Source organism: Ovis aries, chromosome 11, assembly GCF_016772045.2.
Source record: "Ovis aries strain OAR_USU_Benz2616 breed Rambouillet chromosome 11, ARS-UI_Ramb_v3.0, whole genome shotgun sequence".
In the NCBI taxonomy this organism is placed as follows: domain Eukaryota; kingdom Metazoa; phylum Chordata; class Mammalia; order Artiodactyla; family Bovidae; genus Ovis; species Ovis aries.
Window position 1 is genome coordinate 25,230,926 of NC_056064.1, and position 25,793 is coordinate 25,256,718.

Genomic DNA, 25,793 nt, shown 5'->3' on the forward strand with positions numbered 1-25,793 from the left:
TGGTGAATAGGAAGGTGGATGCAGCAAGGGGGCCCGGCTTAGTGCTCTGTGTGAGGACAGACTGGCCTGCTACCTTCCGGATATGTTCCTGGGGTGGCCTTGGGCACCCCTGCTCCTGGTCCAGGAGGGAGACTCAGAACTCAGAGTCTCTGGGAGCAGAGGAAAGCGGTACAGGTTGTCTGGGTTCAGAGCATCCAAGTTCTCCCCAGGGTTGGGGCACTGACTGGCCACTGTCTGACCTCCGGCATGTCTTGAGTCTTGGGGCTCCAGGTCCCTCCTCTGGAGCACAGCAAGGGTACAGGGTTTGTCTCATGGGTGGAGTGGAGGATGCTGCTGTTGGAAGCTGGACAAGGAGCCCCTGGAGATGTAAAGCATAGGTGTGTCGCTGACCCCTGACCCTCCCTTTCTTTGGAGGAGTGGAAGTAGAGAAGCAGAGGCCAAGGAGCTGCCCCAAAGGCTTCTGGAAATGGGCTGAGTGGGGACCCCCATGTGCTGAGAGGGTGATGGCATGGGTGCAGGTGGGGGAATGGGGCAAACATTCAGCAGTCGGGGAGGTTAGTGATCATGTATCCCAGAGGCCTCAGAGCAGGGCGTGTCTAGGTCCTTGGAAAGACTGGAATGTGGGTCTGTGGCAAGGAGTGATAGAGGGAACTGGACCAGCCGATGGTGGGAGGTGACCGAGCCCTGGGCTCCTTGAGCTGAAGGTGAAGCCTGCCTGGCACAGGGCAAGGAGATTCCCCGCTCTGAAATCCTGAGGGTCCAGCAGACACAGAAACCCCAGGGTGGGAAGAAAGGCTTCTGCTGTATCCAGGCTCTGGCCAGGGGAGGGGTCAGTCTGGGGTCAAGGCCAGGGTCATGGTGCTGGGGGCTGAGCTGAACCTGGCACCTGGACTGGGCAGGAGCTGGGGCTCACTAGGGGTGAAGTACATGCAAAACCCGTGTCCACACAAGAGGTCACTGGGGCTGGGAACTGGCATGGCAGGAGCAGTCATCAGTAGTCGAAAAGCGAAATCAATAACCAGGATTTTGTCTGAACAAGCCCTTTGTGGCCTCATGGCCTCTGTTGGGAGGCTTGTACTACAATGAAGAGAAATAGAGCGGAGGCTCAGGGCTGAGGCACATGGCTCGCTGGTTTGTCTAAATGACTGTAAAAGGAGCTTTCTTTGCTGCTCTTTCCGTGTGTGTGTGTGTGTTTGTGTGTGTGTGTGTGTGTGTGTGTGTGTGTGTGTGCTGGTGTTGTGTTGGTGTGTGTGTATGTGTTTCTTGCTTCCACTCAGGGGACAAGCCCATTGTTGCTAGACTGAAGATCTAAGGCTGAGTATTGAGAGCAGGGGCAGAGGATTGGCCTAGAGAGGGAGAGAAAGCTTGTCTGCAAGCTGAGGGAGCAGCTGGAGAGACAGGGATGGGTTGCGGGGGGAGCGTGCAGAGAGTGCAAGGGAGCCAGGGAAAATATGAGAAAGCAGAGAGGGAGAGAGAGCAACACTCAGTCAGGATGGGAGAGGACACACACGCACACGCACACACACACACACACACACACACGAACACAGATACACAAACAGACACACCAAGAGAGGACAGGAGAGAGCTGAAAGAGAGACAGTGACCCAGGAGTGAGTGAGGTCAGAGACCTGCAGAGCCAGAAAGATCCTGAGGGGCAGGCACCCAGAGAGAGAAAGAGAAACCCAGAGAGGGAGAGAGGACAAGAGAGAGACACAGCCACTCAGAGAGAGGAGAGAGGTTCTGGGATAAAGACAGATCAGGTGCCAAGAGTCATCATGATGGAGGCCTAAAGGGAGGGATACACGTGACAGAGAGCCTGAGACAGAGAAACATGAGGACCCAGAGGGACAGAGATCAGGGGAAGGGCCAGACATCAAGCAGAGGGGACCATGGGGAGAGTTTGAAAGGAGATGCATTTCCTAGAAAGACAGACAGAAGACCATGAGGGAAAGATGGAGGCGGGTCAGGTAGATAAAATAGGAAGAGGGGGAAAGATGCCAAGGATGGTGCATGCTCAGCCTCAGAAGCTGGGAGCTCTTGGGGTTCTGATAGCGTCACAGACAGCCTGAGATAGGGATCATGCATGGCAGAAGAACTGAAGCTAGGATGTGTTAGCACCTGCTGTATACCCAGCACTAGGCCAGGAGCCCCAGCTCGCTCATCTGATGGTCAATTTCCCATGTGTGTTTTTTTTTTTTTTTCACTAAACTGATTTCCTCCAGGATGGAGGTCATGTCTCACATGGCATATAACACTGCTCAAGAATCCATTCATTGTCGGATGAATATTAAATGAACAAGCAGAGAGCTGCGTGATTGGGTCACTGAGCCAGGAGACATAGGCACTCAAGGTGGGTTACAGGCTGACCCTGATGTCTCCACTGTGGAACTGGGGCAGAACGACACAGGGGCAGACGGCAGCAGGACAAGTGTTAGGGGAGAACATCACATGCTCTGGTGGCGAGAGGGCTGGAACCTCATCCTCCTGTGCTTTTATCCACATCTGTGCTCCTACTGTGTGCTGCTGATGCTTACTGACTCTCTACCTTCATTGTCTCATTTAGTCCTCACAGCAATCCTATGACATGGGCATTACCATGATATCGTTTTATGGATGAGGCTCATGAAGCCTAGGTTACCGTCCAAGGTCAGATCGCTAGCAGATGGTGCATCCAGGACTGAAAAGAGTCAAGCTAACACCAGAATAGAACTCTTAAACCCCCAGTGATCCTGCTTCTCCAACAGTAATGCTACCTGATATTTGTTTACGGCATTTTGACTTGTGTAGGCTTTTCAAGTTTACTATGTCATTTGTTCTCATGAAAGCTTGCTAGACAGAGTTGTGGAACCAGAGTGTTATTCCCACATGAGAGATAAGAAAACAGAAACAGTTGAGGGCCATCTGTAAAGGCACAGGTTCATTTGGAGTAACTCAGGACTGAAACTCAGTCAGAGTTCTGCCCAGAACACAATGCAGCCCACAGGTGTAAACCATGCCCAGATGGAACACCCCAGGCTCAGGAAATTGTCTGGGTGCGTGTGGCACTTGGGCTGCCAATACAGGATGTCCAGGGCAAGCCATCAGGAAGGCAGGATTTCAGGACTCTCGAAATAGTATATCTGGGTTTAAATCCTGGCTCTAGCCAGTGATCTTCAGCAAGTTACTGAGCTATTACATGCTCCTTGTCTATAAAATGGAGATGATAAGAATTTTATCTTTTAGCATTGTTATGAGAATGAAATGAATTAATATTTGTAAATCACATAACAATCTCAATACATGGTAAAGATTTGATCAATGTCATTAAATAGATCAAATAAACACGTCAAGTTAGACAGGAAGGGGGAGTGTTCTAGCCTGAAATGGGGTCTCGATTCTGGATTCAGAACTCTGGACAGCTCCCCAAGCTTCAGAGCCACCATATTGGTTCCATCTGCTCTGTGGAGTTCTTTGGCAGTGAAATGGGTCGGCTCAGGCCCATTTTTTCTCGGTTATGATGAGCTTGAGGATTCTTCCCAGTACCCTTTAATGTCTGTTCTGTGAGAAAAAGCGCAAAGCTCTTTACCAGGAAGGCTTGACTTTTTAAAGAGAGGGTGGGGTCACTCCTGCAGTTTATTCTTGAGGAAATGCCCCCTTTTGAGATGAGGGACAGCGCCAGATGTGTGTGGTTGATGTGTAGGACCCAGGGGCTGGTGTTCAGTGTGATCCGGGAATATGACCTCACCAATTCCCCTGATTACTTCTAACTCACCAATTCCTGTCCTTTCAGACCAAGAAAGGACAAGAGTAGAGACAGGGTTGAGGGGAAGACTAAAGGGAGGCTGGAAACATTAAGAGGTTCTTAAAGTTGAGATGTGGGTTAAAGTTTCCATACAGCTCACGGCTTAGAGGCAGAAGTCTTCTGCTTTCTCAGGTATTCCAAAGCTGCTCTGACCTCAGCCAAATCTTGGTATGCTCAAATACTGATGGCAACTCCCTCCTTGTGTGAAGAAATGTCCTTAACATCTCCCATGTATAAACAGCCCCCTATGCACCAAGACCTTTATATTCATTATCTCCTTTAATCCTCACAACAACTCTATGATTAGATGTTGCCAGTCCCATTTTACTGATGGGAAAACTGAGGTTCAGAGAAGTCAAGTAATTCACTGAAAGAAAAACTGCTACCCAGTGGCAAGGCTTTGCTTTTTCTTTTTAAAAATTGACGTATTTATTTTTTACTGCATTGGGTCTTACCTGTGGCACATAGGGTCTTTCATTCCACAGTGTGGGGTCTTCATTGTGGCACAGGGTCTTCTCTCTAGCTGTGGCATACGGGCTCCAGAGCATGTGGGCTCTGTAGTTTTGGTGCATGGGTTTAGTTGCTCCTCATCATGAGGGATCTTAGTTCCCTGACCAGGGATCAAACCTGAGTCCCCTGCATGGAAAGGCGGATTCTTAACCCCTGGACTACCAGGGGAATTCCAGGGCTTTGCTTTTACTTCCCAAACCACTACTTTTCAAGAAATACCACTCTTAGTGCTAGGAATGCAGCCTTCTGTGAGTTTTCAGTCTCTCTCATGACTGTTTCTTTGTTACTTTCTTTGACTGTGACATGGAGGTCCTGTAGGATACAGCAATGCATTCTTGGAATGAAAAATTTCTGCATGTCTTATACCTGTCTGTAAGTACAGACACCTTCAATAGTTGAAATCTACTTCAACTCGTAGGAAGAAATAAACACTCCTTTGAGATATAAGCTTTTGTTAGGGCTGTCTCTACACAGCCTTGCCTGTTCATGCCCCTCTCTGCTTCTTTCCACAGAGGAGGTGGCCGAAGGGAAGAATGCCATCCTTATCGGGATGAGCCAGTGGAATTCAAATGACCTGGTGGAGCAGATGGAGACCATGGGGAAACTGGAGGAGCATCAAGGTGAGATTCTGCTCCTCTGGGGTCTGGGTGTATACCTATGTGTGTTTTGGAGAGTGGTGGTGGGGGGTCGAAGTGATGGCAATTTGGGGCTAGAACCTGGGTTTTCTGTTAAGAGTCATCTGTCTCTCTTGGGACTTCACCTACAACCTTTGAAATCTGTGACCTGCCGGAATGCTCATGGGGACTTCTGCAGGATTTTCTGTGGCAGAAAAGCTCTAGGATACTTCAACAGGGCTTCCTTTGTCCATCGAATGATCATTCGGGAGGGTGGGTAGTTAAGGGCAGGTGGTGGGGTCCCAGCTCCTAGGACTGCCAGGCCTATGTTGTTGGAATCTTCCAGTAAGGTAGGGTAACCACTGGAGGAGCCTTTGAAAATGGGCAGGGGAGAAGAGCAGCAGTCGGAGTTGTCGCTTCCTTTGGTTGAATTGTTGAAGAAGGAGGGGGCTGAGGATAAATCCAGAGCCTTTTTACGGAGGGGAGTTTTGACCAGGAGCTTAATCAGCAGGCAAAGCAGGCATATCTTTTCAGGCATCCACCCCTCCTGTCCATTTGACCATTTAGCACCATGAGCAGAATATTTGTTAAGCAACTACCATGTATATGTGCTTGGTAGAAAGGGCCAAGGGCTTCCCAGGAGGTAAAGAGCCTGCCTGCCAGTGCAGGAGACATAAAAGACCTGGGTTTGATCCCTGGGTTGGGAAGATCCCCTAGGCATGGCAACCCACTCCAATATTCTTGCCTGGAGAATCCCATGGACGGAGGAGCCTGGCGGGCTGTAGTCTATAGGGTTGCGCAGTCAGCCATGACTGAAGCGACTTAGCGCGCATACATGCAGGAGGGACCAAAGGTGATTTAACGGAGGCTTCTGTGTTGTGATATGTGATGCAGTGTAAGCCAGAACATGGGGGCGGGGGTCAACCCTTAATCTGAGGGTTATTGGGTCAGAGGGGAGAGGTGGAATTTTAGAAGGAGGCAGGAGAGGAAGCTCAAGGAAGCGTTCTTGACACTGAACCTATGGAGCCAGGCTTTGAAAGGCAAGTGAAGGATGGAACCAAGTTCATAAAATCTTGGATGACTTAGGAGAACCTGAGGCTCAGAGAGGTGCTGTAGTTGATTATGGTCACACAGGAGTGAATAGCAGAGCTGGGGCTAGAGCCCTATCTGGGAGCCAGGGTGCCTCTGCTTCTGGTAGCTTTTCCTATCCCTCCAGCACCCCCGTATATCACTCCTCCTTCTCCTCTTGTCCCCATCTCCTCTTTTCCTTTCTCTCTTGACCCCATTATTTCTCAGTCATGGTCTGCGCCGGGCTACCAATCAGGAGGTATTCAGTGAAATGGTCCTGCTTCAGCCCAGGAGAATGACCATCTTGGTGCTGGCCATCTTGCCCCAGCACCTGTTCATTTTCTTACCCACCCCCTCATCCATGCTTCCCCCATTCAGAGCCCTCCCCAAAGCAGGTGGCCCATCCTGAGAAATGCACAGGCCTGGGGTAACGGTTCCATTTTACAAATGAAGCACCCAAGGCTCAGAGAAGCTGAATCTTGCCCAAGGTCCTTCAAAGCTAGTAGCAGCATCACCCTCAGATTGCTAGTTTCCTGATTCCGAGACCAGGGCTTCACCTCCCAAATTGGACCAAGCTGGGCAGTTCTTAGAGAGCAAGGAGACTGAACCAGTCAATCCTAAAGGAGATCAACCCTGATTATTCATAGGAAGGGCTGGTGCTGAAGCTGAAGCTCCAATACTTTGGTCACCTGGTGCAAAGAAAAGATCTTGATGCTGGGAAAGATTGAGGACAGGAGAAGAAGGGGACTACAGAGGATGAGATGGTTGGATGGCATCATCGACTCAATGGACATGAGTTTGAGCAAACTCAGGGAGATAGTGAAGGACAGGGGAGCCTGGCGTGCTGCAGTCCATGGGATCGCAAAGAGCAGGACATGACTTACTGACTGAACAACAGCAACAAGGCAGCTCTGAGTTCCTGCAAAGTCAGGTCCAAGCAACCCAGAGTCTTAAAGGCAGGGCCCTCCTGGACCACTGTCACCTTTCCAGAAAGGATGGGCTCTGAGTCTGGTCTCTAAGACCAGTCCAGAGATGATTTCCCTGTCTCTCCAGCCACGCATGTGCAGACAGACACTGGGTCTGCTCTTTCCTCCATTCCCACAACCTGGCAGGAGCCCCGAAGGGGTCATGGACTCCAAGTGCTTCCCTAGGACGGTGTTTGGGAGCAATGAAAAGACAAACCCAGACTTGTACTCACCACCCATCTGGCCATCCCCTCCCATCCCAGCCCGTACTTGTCTGCCAAAGAATGTGTGACTCAGACGCAGTGTGAGCTAAGGAGGTGGTGAGTGAGAAGCAGTGTGAGCTGGGAGGGCACGGGAGGAGGAAGCCGAGGGAGGTCGATGGGAGAGGCTGAAACTGAAGCTCTGGAAGCTAAGAGGTCTGGGTTTGAACCTTGGCCCTGCCTGCCGCTCCATGACTTTGTGGCCAGGAAAGTCACATCACCTCTCCGAGCCTCGGTTTCTCCATCTGCAGAATGGGGCTGGCACACAAGTTGTACGCATTGAATGAGCTGATACTTGCAAAGTGCGTTCAGTGGCAGGTCATTATAATGTGGGATGGGGAAGAAGAGTGAAAGGTCTTGCACAAATATAGTTCTAGCAAACATTTTGTGGAGCTCATGAGAGGTTGGATTCAAGGCCGTTGTTTGCCTGAGTCTGAGAGCTGATGCTGTTTCCTCTCAGTATGAAACGGGGAGCAAGAAGGAGAGAGGGAGAAGGAGGGGATGAGGAAGAGGAAACCAAGCCTGTTTCATTCCTTCTGAGTCCCATCCCTCTGTGGACTCACAGTGTGAATTCCCACAACATGGCAGAGCACACACACCCATTTCATTCATTCCAACAGTCACTTTTGGAGCTGAGACATGGGCTCAACACAGGATGCTGGGGAAACAAAGACAAGCAGGCTGGCCTGGTGGACCTTGTAGGAGCTCACAGCAGAGGAGGAGGGTCATGGTCAAGGCAACAGTGTAGTAAGACAGGCTGAGTCTGGGGCCTGAGGAGAGAGCCTCAGGAGACTGTTTTGGGGAGAGGAAGTTTCTGGAAAAGGCTGCAGTCAAAATTGGTGGCACACTTGAGGTAACCAGAATTTAAAAAGACACATGCACCCCTGTGTTCATTGCAGCACCGTTTACAATAGCTAGGACATGGAAGCAACCTAGATGTCCATCGATAGATGAATGGATAAGGAAGTTGTGGTACAGATACACAATGAAATATTACTCAGCTATAAAAAGGAACCAATTTGAGTCAGTTCTAATGAGGTGGTTGAAGCTAGAGCCTGCTATACAGAAAGAAGTAAGTTGGAAAGAGAAAGACAAATATCATATATTAATGCATACATATGGAATCAAGAAAGATAGCACTGACGATCCTTACTTGCAGGGCAGCAAAGGAGACTTAGACATTTTGGACACAGTGGGGGAAGGAGAGGGTGGGATGATGTGAGAGAATAGCGTTGAAACATATCCGTTACCATATGCAAAATAGATAGCCAGTGGGAGTTCGATATATGACGCAGCGGTCTATGACAACCAGGAGGGGTGGGATGGTGAGGGAGGTGGGAGGGAGGTTCAAGAGGGAGGGAACATATGTATACCTAATGCCAATTCACGTTGACGTATGGCAAAGCCATCACAATATTGTAATGATCCTCTAATTTAAAAAAAATGTGGTAGTATAGATCAAGCTCTCACCCTGTCTCCTTCAATGTTGCTGCCCTTCAACGCAAGACTCATTCCAGAGATACCCCCCTGCTCATGGTTCATGACCTGGCCAATCACAGCTACCCTTGATGATAGCCCCCAAATCCATCTCCAGTCAAGACCTCCCCCTTGGGCTCCAGACTCATACTTTCAAGAGCCCCCTACTTCCCCCACCTGGATGTCCCGAAACCACTTCACACTCTGCAAATTCCAAATGGAATTTGGACCTTCCTTCTGAACCTTAATTATGTTCTATAGCTTGTCTTTGATCTTCTCAGTCATTTAGAGCCTGTGTTGCATAGACACGTTCAGACTCCTCTGCTATCTCCAGTTCTTGAGGGTGCTAATTCTGGTGCATGTGTGTGCATGTATGTGTGTGTATGTGTGTGTGTGTGTGTGTGTGTGTGTGTATCTGCATGCATGCTATCTGTCTCCCATGAGTTTTGCTTCTTCATTTTTTAACTGTGAACTCATCCTGGTCAGCACCCCACCCTTTTCTTTTGTATGGGACTCTTGTGTCCCCCAGCTTTTGAAAAAGTCCTTCTAGAGATTGATCTTGTGTTTCTGCTGCACCTGAGGGTCTCACTGATCTTGGACATTTATATGCTAAATTTACAGGTTTCTTTCCATTCTACATGAGTGGTGTAAATTTAGACCCTACACTCATAGGTAGCAAGGGCTTAGAGTTTTAATTACTCATGTATGAGTATTTTCTCCCACTGTCTGTGGATGGCCTTTTTTTTTTTTTCTGCTTCCCCAGAGGAATTTTGCTTTTTTTTTAAAAAAAATTATTGAAGTATAGTTGATTTAAAATGTGTTAATTTCTTCTGTTCAGAAAGGTGACTCAGTTATGCATATATATATTCTTTCCCATTATGGCTTGTCACAGGATACTGAATATAGTTTCCTGTGCTATAAAGTAGGACCTTGTTGTTCTTTCTGTCTTTGAGACTGACTCTTTTGGGGGACTTGTTATTTTTACCCACATTATAGTATTCTCTACAGTAGATGTACCATAATTTATTTAACCACTGTGCAGTGATAGACATTGGGATTTTTCACCATTAAAACAATGATCCATGCATGGAGTATAAGCAGTGGAAACTTGTAATAGATACTGCTAAACAGTTTTCTAAAAGAGCCATGTTAATGTATATCCATTCCAACTGTGGATCAGGTGAACCACTTCTCCCACAAGCTCACCAGACTTAATCTTGTCAAACATTAAGATTGTACCTGATTGACAGGTGAAGACATTTTCTTGTTCTGATTTGTACTTACTTGATGAGGGCAGGAGGAGAAGGGGATGACCCAGGATGAGATGGCTGGATGGTATCACGGACTCGATGGATGTGAGTCTGAGTGAACTCCGGGAGATGGTGATGGACAGGGAGGCCTTGTGTGCTGCGATTCATGGGATCGCAAAGAGTCGGACACGACTGAGCGACTGACCTGACCTGACCTGATGGCTAGTGAGAGTGGTCATTTTTTCATAGGTGTGTTGACTATTTTCTTTTTTCTGTTTCTTAATTACGGCTTTTTTTCATCTCCTATTGAATTGTCTTTTTATTCTTAAAAGTGAAAGCGAAAGTTGCTCAGTGATGTCCAGCTCTTTGCAACCCCATGGACTATACAGTCCATGCAATTCTCCAGGCCAGAATATTACAGTGGGTAGCCATTCCTTTCTCCAGGGGATCTTCCCAACCCAGGGACTAAACCCAGGTTATTGGTTTCTAGGAATTCTTTACCTATTGTATGGATATAAATAATTCATCTGCTATAGATTTGAAATATTTGTCTCTTAAATTCCTGCCACTTGGCTGAATTTTCATATTAGCTCTAATAATTTGTCAGTTGACTCTCTTGGTTTTTTTTTTTTTTTTTTTTTTTTTAGGGAGAGTGTCAGATTGTTTACAAATCTCAGCAGTTATATCCTTGCCAATATTTAGCCAGCTTACTTATTTTTCTTACTCAGTTGCATTGCACAGGATCTTCAGATAGATGCTGAGTGGCAAGAGTGATCCGGGCTTTGATCTCCCCTCTTCTCTTCTCATCCTTTTCCCTCCCCCTTCCTCCTCATTCTTCTCAGCTAAGTGTCCTGAGGGATGATTAACATTAGGTAAATTCTTCCCTTTTAGTGTATAGTTTTTACTGCTGCTTCTTAAATTCCACGACTTCCTTTTGGATTTACTTCATCTGTTAACTGAAACATCTCAAGACATTCTTTCAAGTAGGAACTGCTGACAATCATTTTCTAAGTCTTTGCATTCCTCAACGTGCATTCATTTGGCAAGTTTGCCTGCATCCATAATCATATTCCAAACTATCTTTGAAGACATTCCTCATGGCCTTCTTGAATTTAGTGTTGTTGGTGAGACGTCTGAGGCAAATTTGTGAGTAATCTGTTTTTCCTTCTTGTTGAAACTCAGTTTTTAAAAGCTTTATTCTTTGCATTCTAAACTCACAACCAAGTTTGCAGATGAGGTTTTGTTCTTTGCCGTGTCTGAACTTGGTGTCCTCTTTTTTTTCATTACTGTGACATTTTCTTTCGATTATCTCTTCAACTCTTTCTTTCTCTGTATTTTTTCCTTCCAAAACTTCCATTAGGTAGATGCTGGAACCATGTCTCAACTTTCCCTGTCTATTCTTATTTTCTGGTCTTTGCTGGGTTCTGGAGCAGTCTGGTTCCAGCTAACCATCAGTGCATGAATTTTTCTCTTCTTTGGCTATTTCCTTTCTTCTGATTAACTCTTCTATGTAGTGTGTGTGCTTTTTTTTTTTTTTTAAAGCAATCATCTTTTCATTTTCATGCAGTCTGGTTGATTCTCTTTCATAATAATCTGATATGAATGCCTTGGACTCATTCTGTGCTGTTTAGAGCATCTATCTCCTTGTTCTTTTCAGTTTCAGAGTTTTCTGGTAGGTCAGAGGAGGATAGAAATAAACCACTCACACGTCAGACTGGATTAATTAGCCAAAGATCCATAAGTGAGATTATAACACAGAGCAGGAGCGAATTTGGTTCTAATTGTCTAAGGAAGCACACAGCTGTCATTAACATTGTCCAAGTAAAGCAGTCTTGCCAAGTTCTTTTTTTAACTGAGACACAATTCACATATCATAAAATTCATCCCTTTAAAGTGCACAATTTTATGGTTTTTAATATAGTATTGAAGGTATGCAATTATCACTATTATCTGGTTCCAGAATATTTTTGTCACCCCCCTCCCTCCCCCACAAAAAAACCCCATATCCATGAGCAGTCACTCCCCACTTTTCTACCCCCAGCGCCCTGGAATTTCGTATACATGCAGTCAGACAATGTGTTTTTTTGTGTGTCTGATGTCTTATCTAGCATAATGTTTTTAAGATCCTTCCATGTTGTACATTGAATCAGTACTTTATTCCACTTTGAGGGTGAATAATATTCTATAGTATGGGTATATCAGGTGGCTTCCCAGTGGCTCAGAGAGTAAAGCATCTGCCTGCACTGCAGGAGACCTGAGTTCAATTCCTTGGTCAGGAAGATGCCCTGGAGAAGGAAATGGCAACCCACTCCAGTATTCTTGCCTGGAAAATCCCATGGACAGAAGAGCCTGGCGGGCTACAGTCCATGGGGTCGCAAAGTGTCAGACACGACTGAGCGGCTAACACACACACGGGTATATCACATATTGGTTATCCATTCATCAGTCAATGGACGTTGGGTTGTTTCCACTTCTTGGCTGTTATAAATAATGCTGTAAAATTTTTTGTGTACAACTTTTTGTGCAAACATATTTTCTTTTGAGTGTATATATATATATATATATATATATATATATATATATATATGAGTAGAGTTGCTATATCATGTGGTAACTGTTTAACTTTTGGGAGAACTGACAAACTCTTTTCCAAAGTGGCTGCACCACTTCACATTCCTACCAAGAGTTCGAATTTCTCTACATTCTTGCCAGCACTCGTTACTGTCTGTCTTTTGGGTTACCGTCATCCTAGTGGGGGGAAGTGGTACATACTTGTGGTTTTGATTTGCATCTCCCTAACAACTAATGATGTTGAGCTTCTTTTCATGTGCTTATTGGCCATTATTCATCTTCTTTAAAGAAATATATATTCAAATCTTTAGCTTATTTAAAAATTGGATTGTCTTGAGAAATCCCTGGCAGTTGAGTGGTTAGGGCATCATCTTTCCATTGCAGAGGAAACCAGCTTGATCCCTGGTTGAGGAACTAAGATCTCACATGCTGTGCCGTGTGGCTGAAAAAACATTGGGTTGTCTTTTTATTGTAGAGCTGTAAGAGTTCTTTATATATTCTGGATGCTATACCCTTATGAGTTATATAATTTACATATATTTCTCATTCTGTGGATTGTATTTTCACTTTCTTGTTAATGTCCTTTGGAGCACAAATTTTAAAATTTTTAGGAAGTCCAATTTATTTATTTTTTATTTTATTGTTTGTGCTTTTGTTGCCATATTTAAAAAGCTATTGGCTAATGCAAGATCCTGAAAAATTTATTCCATGTTTTCTCTTAAGAGTTTCATGGTTTCAACTTTTATATTTAGGCCTTTGATCCACTTTGAGTTAATTTTTGTGTATGGTGTGAGGTAGGGATTCAACTTCATTCTTTTGCATGTGGGTAACCAGTGGTACTACCAATATTTATTGAAAAAAAATTATTCTTTTCTCCATTTAATTATCTTGGTACCCTTGTCAAAAATCAATTGATCATAAACATATGGATTTATTTTTTGACTTTCACTTCTATTCCACTGATATACATGTCTATCTTTATGCCAGTATCACAGAGTCTTGATTACTGCACACTTATAGTAAGTTTGAAATCAGATAGTGGGAGTCCAGCAATGTTTTTTATTTTGCAAGTTCTTTTCTTGCAAGTTTGTTTGGTTCTTCTGTGTTCCTCACATTTCCATATGAATTTTAGAACCAATTTCTGCAAAAAATACACCTGCAATTTTGATAGGGATTGTTGTTGAATCTTGTAGATCAATTTTGGAAGTATTGCTAGATTAACAATATTAGTCTTTAATGCATGAATGTGGAAAGTCTTTCCATTTATTTAGGCCTTCTTTAATTTATTTTAATTATGTTTTACATATAGTTTTCAGTGTACAAGTCTTACACTTATTAAATTTATTCCTAAATGTTTTATTCTTTTTGATGCTATTATGATCAAAATAGATTGTTTATTGCAAGTGTATAGACATACGATTTATTTTTGTAAACTGGTATTGTATCCTTCCTCTTTGCTGAACTCATTTATTGGTTTTATTTTGGGGGGATTCCTTAGGATTTTCTATTTATTCTGCCTCCAAATAGAGGTAGTTTCACTTCTTCTTATCCAATCTGGATGCTTTTTATTCCCTTTCCTTGTCTCATTTTCCTGACTAGATTCTCCAGTATAATACTGAATAGAAATGATAAATAAGAACCAGGCTTCTCTCGTGGCTCAGTGGTAAAGAAGCTGCCTGCCAATGCAGGAGACATAGGTTCTATCCCTGATCTGGGAAGATTCCACATACCAAGGAGCAACAAAGCCCATGTGCCACATCTCCTGATCCTAAGCCCTAGAGCCTGGGAGCCACAACTACTGAGCCCACCAGCTTCAACTGCTGAGGCCCGAGTGCCCTAGAGCCGATGCTTAGCAACAACAGAAGACACCGCAATAAGAAGCTTGTGACCAACTAGCGAGTAGCCCCCACTCGCAGCAACTAGAGAAAAGCTCACGCAGCAACAAAGACCCAGCAACAATCAGAAGCAAAAATAAATAAAGTGATGAGCGCCAACATCTTACCTTGTTTCTGATCATAGGGGAAAACTTTTAATTCTTTCATCATTAAATATGATATTAGCTGTGGGGTTTTTTTTGTAGTAGTAGTCTTTCATGTTGTTGAAGAAATTCCCTCCAATTACTGGTTTCTTGAGTGGTTTTGTAAAGGATGTTAGATTTTGCCAAATGCTTTTTCTGCATCTATTGAGGTGATCATGTGGTTTTTGTCCTTTATTATATTATAACGATTGTAATACAATATTTTGTCCTTCATTGTATTACATTGATTGATTTTCATGTATCGAACAATGTTTCATTCCTGGCATAAATTCCACTTGGATCTTGCCATGTCACTAATCTTTTATGTTCAGGGTTTACAAATCTCTTCCAGATTAATTTATACTAATAGTCTATGAGCTGTCACTCAAGAGACTCTTTACAATCAGGGCCCTTCTTATTTTGAAACAAACTTAGTGTCATCAAGGCCACATTCTCATTGAGACAAAGGGAGCAGTCGTTGTCTAGGTGTCCTCGATCAATTTCTCTGCCTCCAGCTTTCCAGAGAGCTATTTTTTTCCCCTACTACTTACCTTCTGACTCTAGTTGATAACCTTATTTCTATATGTAGTTCTTAAAGAGTGGTCCCTGGACCCACGAAATTAGCATCACTTGGAAGCTGTCAGAAATATGAACTTCGGACTTATTGAATCAGGATCAGTAGGTCTCAGAATCAGTTTGCTAGTCCTTTGGGAGATTCTGGTGCTTGCTAAATTTGAGAGCCATTTATGATTATGATACTAAGTTGGTTGAAGGAACCCACAGATCCATTTTCCTGTACTCTACTTCCTTCAGTCATTGAGTTTGCTATCTTTCTTCTACACTGTTGGTTTTCCTCTAATATTTATTCATATTTGGATACACACTCTGCTTTGTGTTTGCAGTTCCCCCTTAGCCTCTCTCTGAGTGGTGTGATATGTCTGTTTACTGCAAGCTTCCATCATCTTATTATTGGGGAGGGTCAGAGCTGCTTCTGGGTGAGTTGAACCATTAGTTTCTGGGTATTTTGCTCCTCTTGGGTATTTTCAGCCTCCCAAGCTGTCCTGTCCCTCAAACTCGGCCCTTCTCACACCTGGGCATGGATGCCTCTGCCTATGAAAGCAGGGGCTGGTGAGTGGGGTGAGGGGGCATTCCAATCACCTGGCTTCTCTCCCATGGAAGCCCAGAAAGTGGCAAAACCTTCTTTTGCTTCTGTGTTTTCCACTTGTGACCCTGCCAGTCCCTCTGAGCTGCCTCCTCCTTTGGCTCCAGACTTCCTTTTGCAGGACTGAGGTTATGGTTTCCTTTCACATGGCTTGGTTTTATGGACATTTGACCTTCACAGTCACACAAAGGCTCTACACCGAAGAGGGTCTCACTCTAGAGTTTATGCTCTGCAGTTGCCATCTTGAAATTCTTAATCATTTTAAACAAAAACCCTGTATGTTCATTTGGCCTGGGTCTTGCAAACTCTGTAGCTAGCCCTGCTGCCCTCCATCCAATCCCTCTATGTCCTGCCTTTTGGGGGTGCCTCACAGTCTCTGATGTGCCAGGACATCCTTTCCTATTTTACAATGCTGTGAAAAATGAAAAAGTCAAAGTGTTAGTCACTCAGTCATGTCTGACTCTGCGACTCCTATGGACTGTAGCCTGCCAGACTCCTCTGTCCACGGAATTCTTCAGGCAAGAATAATGGAGTGGGTATCCATTCCCTTCTCCAGGGGATCTTCCCAACCCAGGGACTGAACCTGGATCTCCTTCACTGCAGTCAGATTCTTTACCATCTGAACCACTAGGGATGCTACTAAAGATTAACTCACATAAAATGGTTAATGTCATTTTCTGGGGGTTTGGGACAGGAGAAAAAGGCTAGATCAGTTTGCCAGTTGACCAACTTTAGCCAATCCTACTGTGATGCTTCTAAAATAGAAATCCAGTAGTATCATTCTGCTATGGAGTTGGCAACTAAGTTTTTGTTTCCAGCAGAAGGAAGTATAAGTCCCCCCGGCCTGGCATGTAAGCCCATCCTGATTCTCTCCTTTCCTCTAACAATTGTCGTTGTCTATTGTCATGATCCCTGCTGGAGTCAGACAGCCCTGCAATGGCTATCGTGAAGGATATCATGAATACACTGGGACTGTCAGGTCATGGCTAGATCTGGCAGTCTCAAGGTCATCTCTACTCTGGTATCCATGACTTCCAGGCCATACCTCCCTCTTCTGTTCACACTGAGTTCCAGCCAAATGCCCAGGGGCTGCTTGCTGACTCTCAAGCCCACCTGAGCTTGTCTGTTTTTCCCCCCGTTTCCTCTCCAGCTCTTGTAATTCTGTGCCCTTCCCCAGTGAACCTCCCTGATGGCCCAGTCTCTCCCAGACCACCTCCCAGTTGCCCAGCATAGCTTGCTTGGGCCACCCGTGTAGTACTGACCTGTGTGCCTTTCTGGGTGGGTACTCTGCCTCCCTTTCTGCACCTGAAGCAGTGAGGGCCTCATCACGCATTCATGCCCTCCTTCCATCATTTATGCATTCAGAACACATGTACTGTGACTTACTCTGTGTCGGACCCTGTGCCGGTCAATGCTGGGGACACAGTGATGACTCAGAAATAGACTCAGAATTGACTGGCTCCCAGACTTGGGGGTGGGGCGGTTACAGGCCAGTGAGCTAATTACCCTAACAAGAGTGAGAACAAGGTCCAGAGGGATCAGAGAAGGACATAGAGCCAGAGCTGAGACGTGAGGCATGAAGGAGGCCTCTCGGGACTCTGGACAGACCCATGAGGCTGCAGCAGGAGGAGGGGACGGCAGGTGTGAAGATGCGGCGGGAAGCACGAGAAGGCAGGCAAGTTCGGGGAGCTGCACAGAGTTCACCTTGATGGAAGTTGGGATGCTAGATATTGGGCTGCTGCTGCTAAGTCGCTTCAGTTGTGTCTGACTCTGTGCGACCCCACAGATGGCAGCCCACCAGGCTTCCCCGTCCCTGGGATTCTCCAGGCAAGAACACCAGAGTGGGTTGCCACTTCCTTCTCCAATGCATGAAAGTGAAAAGTGAAAGTGAAGTTGCTCAGTCTTGTCTGACTCTTTGCGACCCCATGGACTGCAGCCCACCAGGCTCCTCTGTCCATGGGATTTTCCAGGCAAGAGTACTGGAGTGGGGGGCCATTGCCTTCTCTGGATATTGGGCTGAGTGGTGGCCAAAGGAGTCATGTGGTCTGAGAGAAGAGGTAGGCGTGGGGATGTTGAAGATGAAACCCTGAACATCAGGGTGAGGAGTTGAAGCCCTCTCAAGAGTATCCCTGGGGACCCATGGAGTAGTATAAGTGGGAGTGACAAGCCATATTTTAGAAAGATCATTCTAGAAGGTAGTGTAGAGGATAACAGGAGGGACCAGGAATGAGAGTAGAGGGCATTGTGATGGACCAGGTGAGAGGTAATGAGAGTGAATCTTTTCTTTAAAAGTTTATTTCTTTTTGGCTGCGCTGGGTCTCCACTGCTGCAGGTGGGCTTTCTCCAGCTGCGGGGAGCAGGGCCTGCTCTCCAGCTGCGGTGCGTAGGCTTCTCATTTTGGTGACTTCTTTTGTTGTGGAGCACAGGTTCTAGGGCTCGCGGGCTTCGGGAGCTGCTGCACGTGGGCTCCACGGCTGTGTGGTGCACGGGCTTACTTGCTCTAGGATCTTCCTGGACCCGGATTGAACCTGTGTCCCCTGAATTGGCAGGTGGATTCTTAGCCACTGGCCCACCAGGGAAGTCCGGAGGGCGAATCTTGACCTTGCAGCTCAGCAGAGGCTCAGCGTCTGGGGAGAACCCTGAGCAGGGAGGGAGGTGTGTGGTTTCTTTCCTTCTCAGCCCTACTTCATGAATTGAGTTACCAGGCTGGCCAGAACCTGGTTCAGACCCCCAAGTCTTGGCAGATCACGGGTCTTCAGCTGCTCATATTCCTGCTCCATGGGGTCTTCCCAGATACTTTTCTGACATGTCAGAAGCTGAATTCCTGATTCCTTCTTCCCCAAGGCCCATCTGCCTGAATGGCTTCCCCAGCGGCCACGCCATCCTCCCAATTCAGGTGTTTCGTGATTGCGTGTCTTTTCTTGCCCGCCCACTTTGCTCCTCTCGCTCTTGGGGAACGCACAGTTTGATGGAGGGGGATTGGAAAGAGGAAATATAAAATCACTCAGGAATCATGAGCAGGATACACTGTAGCAGCATCTTCTTGGAGGAGATGACAGAGCTGAGATGCGTGTGTGAGGTTGGGACAGGCAGGACTCATGGGTGACAGAGGACCAGCCCTCCCGGTACCCAGCCCTCCCTGTGTAGCCTGTCATGTTCGTAGGGGTTACTGGCAGCTTCTGTATTTGAAGAAAACTCTAGCTAAGGCGAGGCTGTTGGGCCCAGGGGCCCTGGAAAGCTTAGGCCAAGTGGGGTCTCATTTAGACAGTGGCAGAGACAGCTGCACATCTGGTTAATCACCCTCGTCCTGGGAGCCCGCTAATCAGGAAGCCGGCTTCACTGCCTCCAACTCCTCTGCATGCCTGCTGGCGGCTGCAAGGAAAGACAGAGCCGAGCCAAGAGTCAGCAGCTGGGCAGGGAAGGCCAGCTTCCCGCTGCTCGGGCTCCACACCTCCCTTGTCACACAGCAAGCTCCTTCTTGTGCAGGTTCGTGGCCTTACCAGGCCCCTCGGACACCGGGCTCAGGCATGCAAGCTTCAGTAATCCTGAAGGTCGGCTCCAGCTTCTGGGTGCTTCTCCCCAGCGCTCCTTACAGACAGCCCCTTCTCCATGCACCCCTGCTCCCCCCTCTTCAACCCCTGACACCCCACTTCAGGAAGCACTGTCCACATGGCCTGAGGCATCGCCAGAAGCCTCTGCTCTAGAAAGCCCCTTTCTGGGTCTTCCCCGGTGGTCCAGTAGCTAAGATTTCACGCTCCTAGTGCAGGGGACCTGAGTTCCATCCTTGGTTGGGGAGCCAGATCTCACCTGCCACAACTAAAGATCCTGCATTTGTTGTTGTTCAGTCACTCAGTTGTGTCTGACTCTTTGCGGTCCCATGGGCTGCAGCATGCCAGGCTTCCCTGTCCATCACCATCTCCCAGAGCTTGCTCAAGCTCGAGTCCATTGAGTCGGTGATGCCATCCAACCATCTCATCCTCCATCGTTCCTTTCACCTCCAGCCTTCAATCTTTCCCATCATCAGGATCTTTTCCAATGCAGGCCACAACTAAGAGAGAGAGAGAGAAAAAAAGATCCTGCCTGCTGCAACAAAGACCTGATGCAGCCAAATAAATAAGTAAATTAAAAAAAAAAAGAAAGCCCTCCTGCCCCCAGTAGGAGGCAGAGGTCATGGGAGAGCCTCCATCAGGTGTGGGGCATTGAAAGGGACCAGATCTGAAATCTGGTTAGTGACTTTCTCCTTCTGAGCCTGTCTCTTTATCTGTGAAGGTGGCCTTTTCTGCCCAGGTGTGAGATCTCAGTGACCTAGCAATTGGGTCAGCACTGGGCAGACCACAAAGCCCCTGCAGCCGAGAGGCAGCCTTTCTGGTTTCCACCACTGAGCCCACATGGTGAGGGGAGCTCTGACCTCCCTTTCTAACAGTCTTCCTTCTGCCCAGGTGACACCAGTGTGAATCTGTACCAGCATCTCAGTGACACTCCCTCCTGGCTTCTTTCCACCTCTGCACCCCTGCCCCACCACCCCTGCCCCTAGTCTTAATGCCCCAGCTCCACTCCCCCACCAGGCATTATGCCCACTGAAATCTTGCCCAGGCTACAAATCCTATTTCCTTTCTGGTAATGAAATATTGCTTGATATCAGCATCTTTTAAACCATCCAGGTGAGTCGCTTCCAGGGCCTGGCATGAGAACAGGGAGGTGATGGACCAGACCTAGCTCATCCCTCGGCTGGACACCTCCCCATTCCCTAGGGTCTGGTAGAGAGAGAGTAGGTCCTGGAGAAACACTGGAGGTCTATGTGCTGTGGTCAGGGCTGTGACCTGTGCTCTGAAAAGCCCTGGGTTTGGGGGGGTGGTGGTGTTGTTCAGTTGCTAAATTGTGTCTAACTCTTTGTGACCCCATGGACTGCAGCACACCTGATCTCCCTATCACTCACTACCTCCTGGAGTTTGCCCAAGTTCGTGTCCATTGAAACAGTGATGCTATCCAACCATCTCATCCTCTGCTGTCCTCTTTTTTCGCCGTTAATCTTTCCCAGCCTCAGGGTCTTTTCCAATCAGTCGGCTGTTTACATCAGGTGGCCAAAGTATTGGAGCTTCATCTTTAGCACCAGTCCCTGGATTTGGGATGAATGATTTCAATTCTGAATGATTTCATCTTCGTATCTGTGCTTTGTAAGTGGCGCCTGATGGACAGTGGAGCACGTGCCGGGACCTGGGAGCTTGGTTTACGTATGGTGCTGTCCACATGGCCTGAGCCATCGCTGGAAGCCTCTGCTCTAGAAAGCTCCCTTTCCCTCCCTTCCAGAATGGGCTCTTGGCCTCCGCTCTTCTGCCCTCTGGCTCCCTGGCCCCACCCAGCTTCTTCCTCCCTGTACGTGCCCACGGAGAGCTACTCTCTTTCCCCAAGCAGGGGCCTGGGTGCTGGGAGAGTTGAGGTCAGAGGCATAGATCCCAGTGTCTCAGGGCAGAGCAAGTGTCCCCGCCAGGGGCTGGCTGGCAGGGCTGCAGTGCATTCGGTGGGTGACTCAAACAAGCAGACCTCTCACCCACCCATCCAGGGACCTAAGGCATTTTGATGCAGAGGCTGCAGTACTCTTGGGAGTCGCCTGCCTGCCCAGGGGGTTGGGACAGCAGGCAGTGGGAAGGGTGGATGCATGGTGCCCAGCTTTCTTGCTCTCAGTCATGGCACAGTGCCCAGTTCTGGCAGCTGGTGGGAGGGGGAAGCTAGTAGCATGTGGCTGCTGGGTTTGGGGGCCAAGTTGAGGAGTGGGGCCCCCAGGCACCTGTGAGTGTCTACACTCACCTCTTGAGTATCCCTGTGCATGAGAGAGCATAACATTAAACAGCAAATAAAAGCCACCCAGACAGGTCAAGAGAGGACAAAAGGAAAAACTGAATTTTTTAGTGCCTTTTAATCTTTTTTCTTTTTCGCCACATCACAGGGCTTATGGGATCTTAGTTCCCCAACCAGGGATTGAACCAGTGCCCTTGGCAGTGAAATCATGGAATTCTAACCACTGGACCACCAGGAAATGCCATTTTTCTTTCTTTCTGAATGAGGGCCCCTGCATTTTCATCTTGCACTGGGCCCTGCTAATGATGTAGGTGGTTTGGGGCCCAGTAGAAATGTCAGGAGACTCAAGTTTGGAAGAGTTAGCAACTCCCTCTGCCTATCCAGGCACAGTTTTCTTCTCTGCTGCGTGCCTGCTGCCCCACTCCTGCCTTTCCTTGGGCTCAATGTACAGCAGACACAGTCCTATTTTCTCTCCCTGTCAAAGCTCTCTTTGCCCTGAGGCTCTCAAGTTGTGAGAGCCTGCCACACCCTCCCTGGGGTCCCTGGGTCAGAGTGAGTCTCTGCCTCCTTCTTGGTCATCTCACCTTGACTTTCTCATCTCTGCATCCCCCACGGCTCCTGGCACAGTGCTCGGCAGAGAGATGAATAGAAGGGGTTTTGTAAGTGAGTGTCTTCATCTCCATGTGAGGCTTCTGTCCTGCTGGGTGGAGGGAGCCGACTTGCCCTGTGGACTCAGCTAGTTCTCAGACCGCATGCTCATGTTCAGCTCTGACCCATACATCTGACATCAGAGGCGGGGTCTGCAGTCACCTCATCATGCTGGTGGTGGGGGCTACTCTGAGAGGGTGCCCAGGCCTCTTTTCCACCTGGGTCTCCTCTCTAGAGCACATGACCCCTGGCCTGGGGAGCACTGTGAGCTGGCACCCAGCACTAACCACTGAGTCTCTCCACCCCACTCCATCTGGAGTCGTGCTGGTGACAGAAGAGACACTGCCTGGAACCAGTTGTTAAAAGCGTTGATAAATAAGCAAATGAACCAACAATAAGCCCAATCCTGGTGGCTCAGATGGTAAAGAATCTGCCTGAGACGCAGGAGACCTTGGTTCAATCCCTGGGTTGGGAGGATCCCCTGGAGAAGGGAATGGGAACCCACTCCAGTATTCTTGCCTGGAGAATTCCATGGACAGAGGAGCCTGGTGGGCTACAATCCATGGCAGGCTACAGACCAAAGTCTCAGACAGGGCTGACGCAATTAACACTTTTACTTTCACATCTTGAATGGCTGCTGTGTGCCAGGCTGTGTGCTAAGGACTTTACACTCATTAATCATTTGATCTTCACAATAACTCTCTAGGTAGGAGCACCACTATCTCTATTTCGTAGATTAGAAGACTGAGGCTTGCAGAGGTTAACTTGTCCAAGGGTACGTGTCTAGGATTTGAATCCAGGTGTTTAACCATAATGCAGTACAACCCAAGGGCTTTCAGTACTTGTAGGCTCCTCAGAGACCGCTGGACCCACACTCAGTCAGCCAGTCAGTTCAGTTGCTCAGTCGTGTCCAATTCTTTGTGACCCCATGGACTGCAGCATGCCAGGCTTCCCTGTCCATCACCAACTCCCTGAGCTTGCTCAAACCCATGTCTGTCGAGTTGGTGATGCCATCCAACCATCTCATCCTCTGCTGTCCCCTTCTCCTCCTGCCTTCAATCTTTCCCAGCATCAGGCTCTTTTCCAATGAGTCAGTTCTTCTCATCAGGTGGTCGAAGTATTGGAGCTTCAGCTTCAACATCAGTCCTTTCAAAGAATGTTGAGAACTGATTTCCTTTAGGATTGACTGGTTTGGTTTCCTTGCAGTTCAAGGGACTCTCAAGAGTCTTCAACACCACAGTTCAAAAGCATCAGTTCTTCGGCATTCAAAACCTGGTCCACTGGTGAAGGGAATGGCAAACCGCTTCAGAATTCTTGCCTTGAGAACCGCATTCACAGTATGGAAAGGACCCACACTAGATTGTGGGAATGAGGCTCAGTGAGGGAGAGGGACTTGCCTCAGTTCACACAGTGAGTCCATGGGAGCCTGGAAGGGAATCTCAACCTCCTGACTCCACCTCTATGCTCTTTCCACTCTCCACTCCTGCCTTTGAGAGCACCCAGGGGCTCTGATCCCATGGAGGAAGGAGACAGATTGGGATTCAGGTGACGTGAACTGAGAAGGCAGCCATGGCAGACAGAGGGCTGCAGAAACAGGGTGATGGATTCTGGTGCGTGGCAGCTGGGATGGTGGAAGGGAGTCGCCCATCAGCTCCTGGATTATTGGTGGGGAGGTGGCAGAGGTTCCTATACGGGAGCCACCCTTGAGTCTGCAGGGAAGGGACCCGCAACTTTGCCCGGGGAAGGGCTTGAAGGGCCCCCAGTAGAGGCCTGGAGGCAGCTTCTCTCTGTGTCCCAGAATCTTCCTTGGATAATTGGAGTCTTTAGGGGAAGCTGTGGACACATATTTTTTTTTTTCAGAGAACTAACTCAGACTTGCTCAGGAAGCTGGGGATACCAGACCTGGTGTCTGTAGGTTCTGCCATCAAGGTCGGAAAAGAGGGTCCTACCTGGACAGCAGGATTCTGCCTCTAGCTAGAGATTTCAAGCTGGAGGTGTGACCTCTGTGTTGCCTGCCCCTCACCCTACATGCCAGCCTGACCAATTCTGTGCTGCCCCCCAGGTCATGGACCCTTGTCCTGGCAGAGCTGGGGGACCCTTCAGCAGGGCAGAGTGAGGCCTTCCATTGGCCAGATGTGTATAATTAAGCCCCCAAAATGTGGTGCCAGAGAACCAGGGCCAGGACTCCTGACGCCAAGGGGCTCCTCCTGGCTAAAGATCCTTGGGGGTGGGGGTGGGGGCTCCCTGTGGGCTGAGGCTGAAGACCTGGGACTCCAGTCCTCAGAGTCCAGCCTTGCTCTGGCTACAGGGGTTTTTCTAGATCCTGGGGGTTCAGCTCAGGTCCCTTTCTGAGCCCTCCAGTCAAGTGGGGTGGGCTCCAGGTAGACATCTCAGAAGGAAGGGATTTGACCATTGCTGAACCTGACCCTGTGAGGCCCTTGGGATGCAGAGATGACCTTTGAGAACAGAGGTCCTGAGAATTGAAGCCTTTGAGGGGCAGGCAATGTAGATCAAAGCCTTCGTGGAAGACGTGGCCCCGGGATTGATTCTCAACCTAGCTGGTAAGATACAGAGGGTTTGAAAGAGAAAGATGGAAGAACCGTAATGATGTACCGGTGATTTGGCTGGTGGGGGTAAAGCAGGAAGGGATGCGCAAAGGTTGGTGATGTGGGCGGGGGCCACTTTAAGGAGAGGCTCTCTTGCCAGGCTCAGAGTTCGGTGATGGGAGGGCAAGAGAGTGGCTTGGGAAGGCCAGATTTCAAAAGATTAATCTGGTGAAGTCAGAGGCAGAGAAATCCAACAGACCAATATAAATACCAGAGAGGTGAGTGTCTGTTAAGAGTCGCCCTTACATCCGCTGTGCCTGGGTGTGTGAATCCGTACATACACCTCTCTGGAGAGAAATGAGGCAATAAACCTCAGGAGTCTGAAAAAGGCTCCTGCCCTTTGACCCAGAATTGTCCTCCTTTGGCTGTATTTTAAGGAAACCATAAAACATGCGGAAAGAGCTTCAATCACAAAGATGTCCTTCACAGCAGTAATTATAATGGTGAGATTCTGAAAGTTTCTGCCAATAGGATACTTTTATTTTTATTTTTAATTAAAAATTTTATTGGGGTATAGTTGCTTTACAAAGTTGTTTTATTTTCTGCAAGGTGAATCAGCCATAGGTATACCTGTATCTCCTCACTTTTTGGATTTCTTTCCCATTTGGGTCACCACAGAGCAATGAGTAGTTCCCTGAGCTATAGAGTAGGTTCTCATTGGTTATCTATTTTGTACATTTACAACAGGGATTCCCTGGTAGCTCAGCTTGTAAAGAATCCGCCTGCAATGCAGAAGACCCTGGTTCAATTCCTGGGTCAGGAAGATCCGCTGGAGAAGGGACAGGCTACCCACTCCAGTATTCTGGCCAGGAGAATTCCATGAACTGTACAGGGGTCACAAAGAGTCGGAGATGACTGAGTGACTTTCACACACATGTACATAGTCGTGTGTACAAGTCAATCCCAATCTCCCCGTTCACCTGGAGAAAACCGTAATTCCAAAAGATCCGTGCAGCCCAGTATTTATTGTAGCACTATTTGCAATGGCCAGGACATGGAAGCATCGGCAGAAGAATGGAAAAAGGAGGTGCGGCACATTTATACAGTGGAATATTACCCAGGCTTT

General features: G+C 47.6%; 1 protein-coding gene across 3 annotated transcripts in view; it reads left to right on the top strand.

Annotated features, from left to right (window-relative positions):
- PITPNM3 (PITPNM family member 3) overlaps positions 1 to 25,793 on the top strand; it is a 94,232-nt gene that overhangs the window by 23,433 nt on the left and 45,006 nt on the right. For all 3 annotated transcript variants that reach the window (XM_042255556.2, XM_042255557.2, XM_027975097.3), the window contains exon 3: positions 4,807 to 4,914. In XM_042255556.2, coding sequence (XP_042111490.1) covers positions 4,807 to 4,914 — 108 coding nt within the window. The remainder of the gene's footprint in view (positions 1 to 4,806; positions 4,915 to 25,793) is intronic.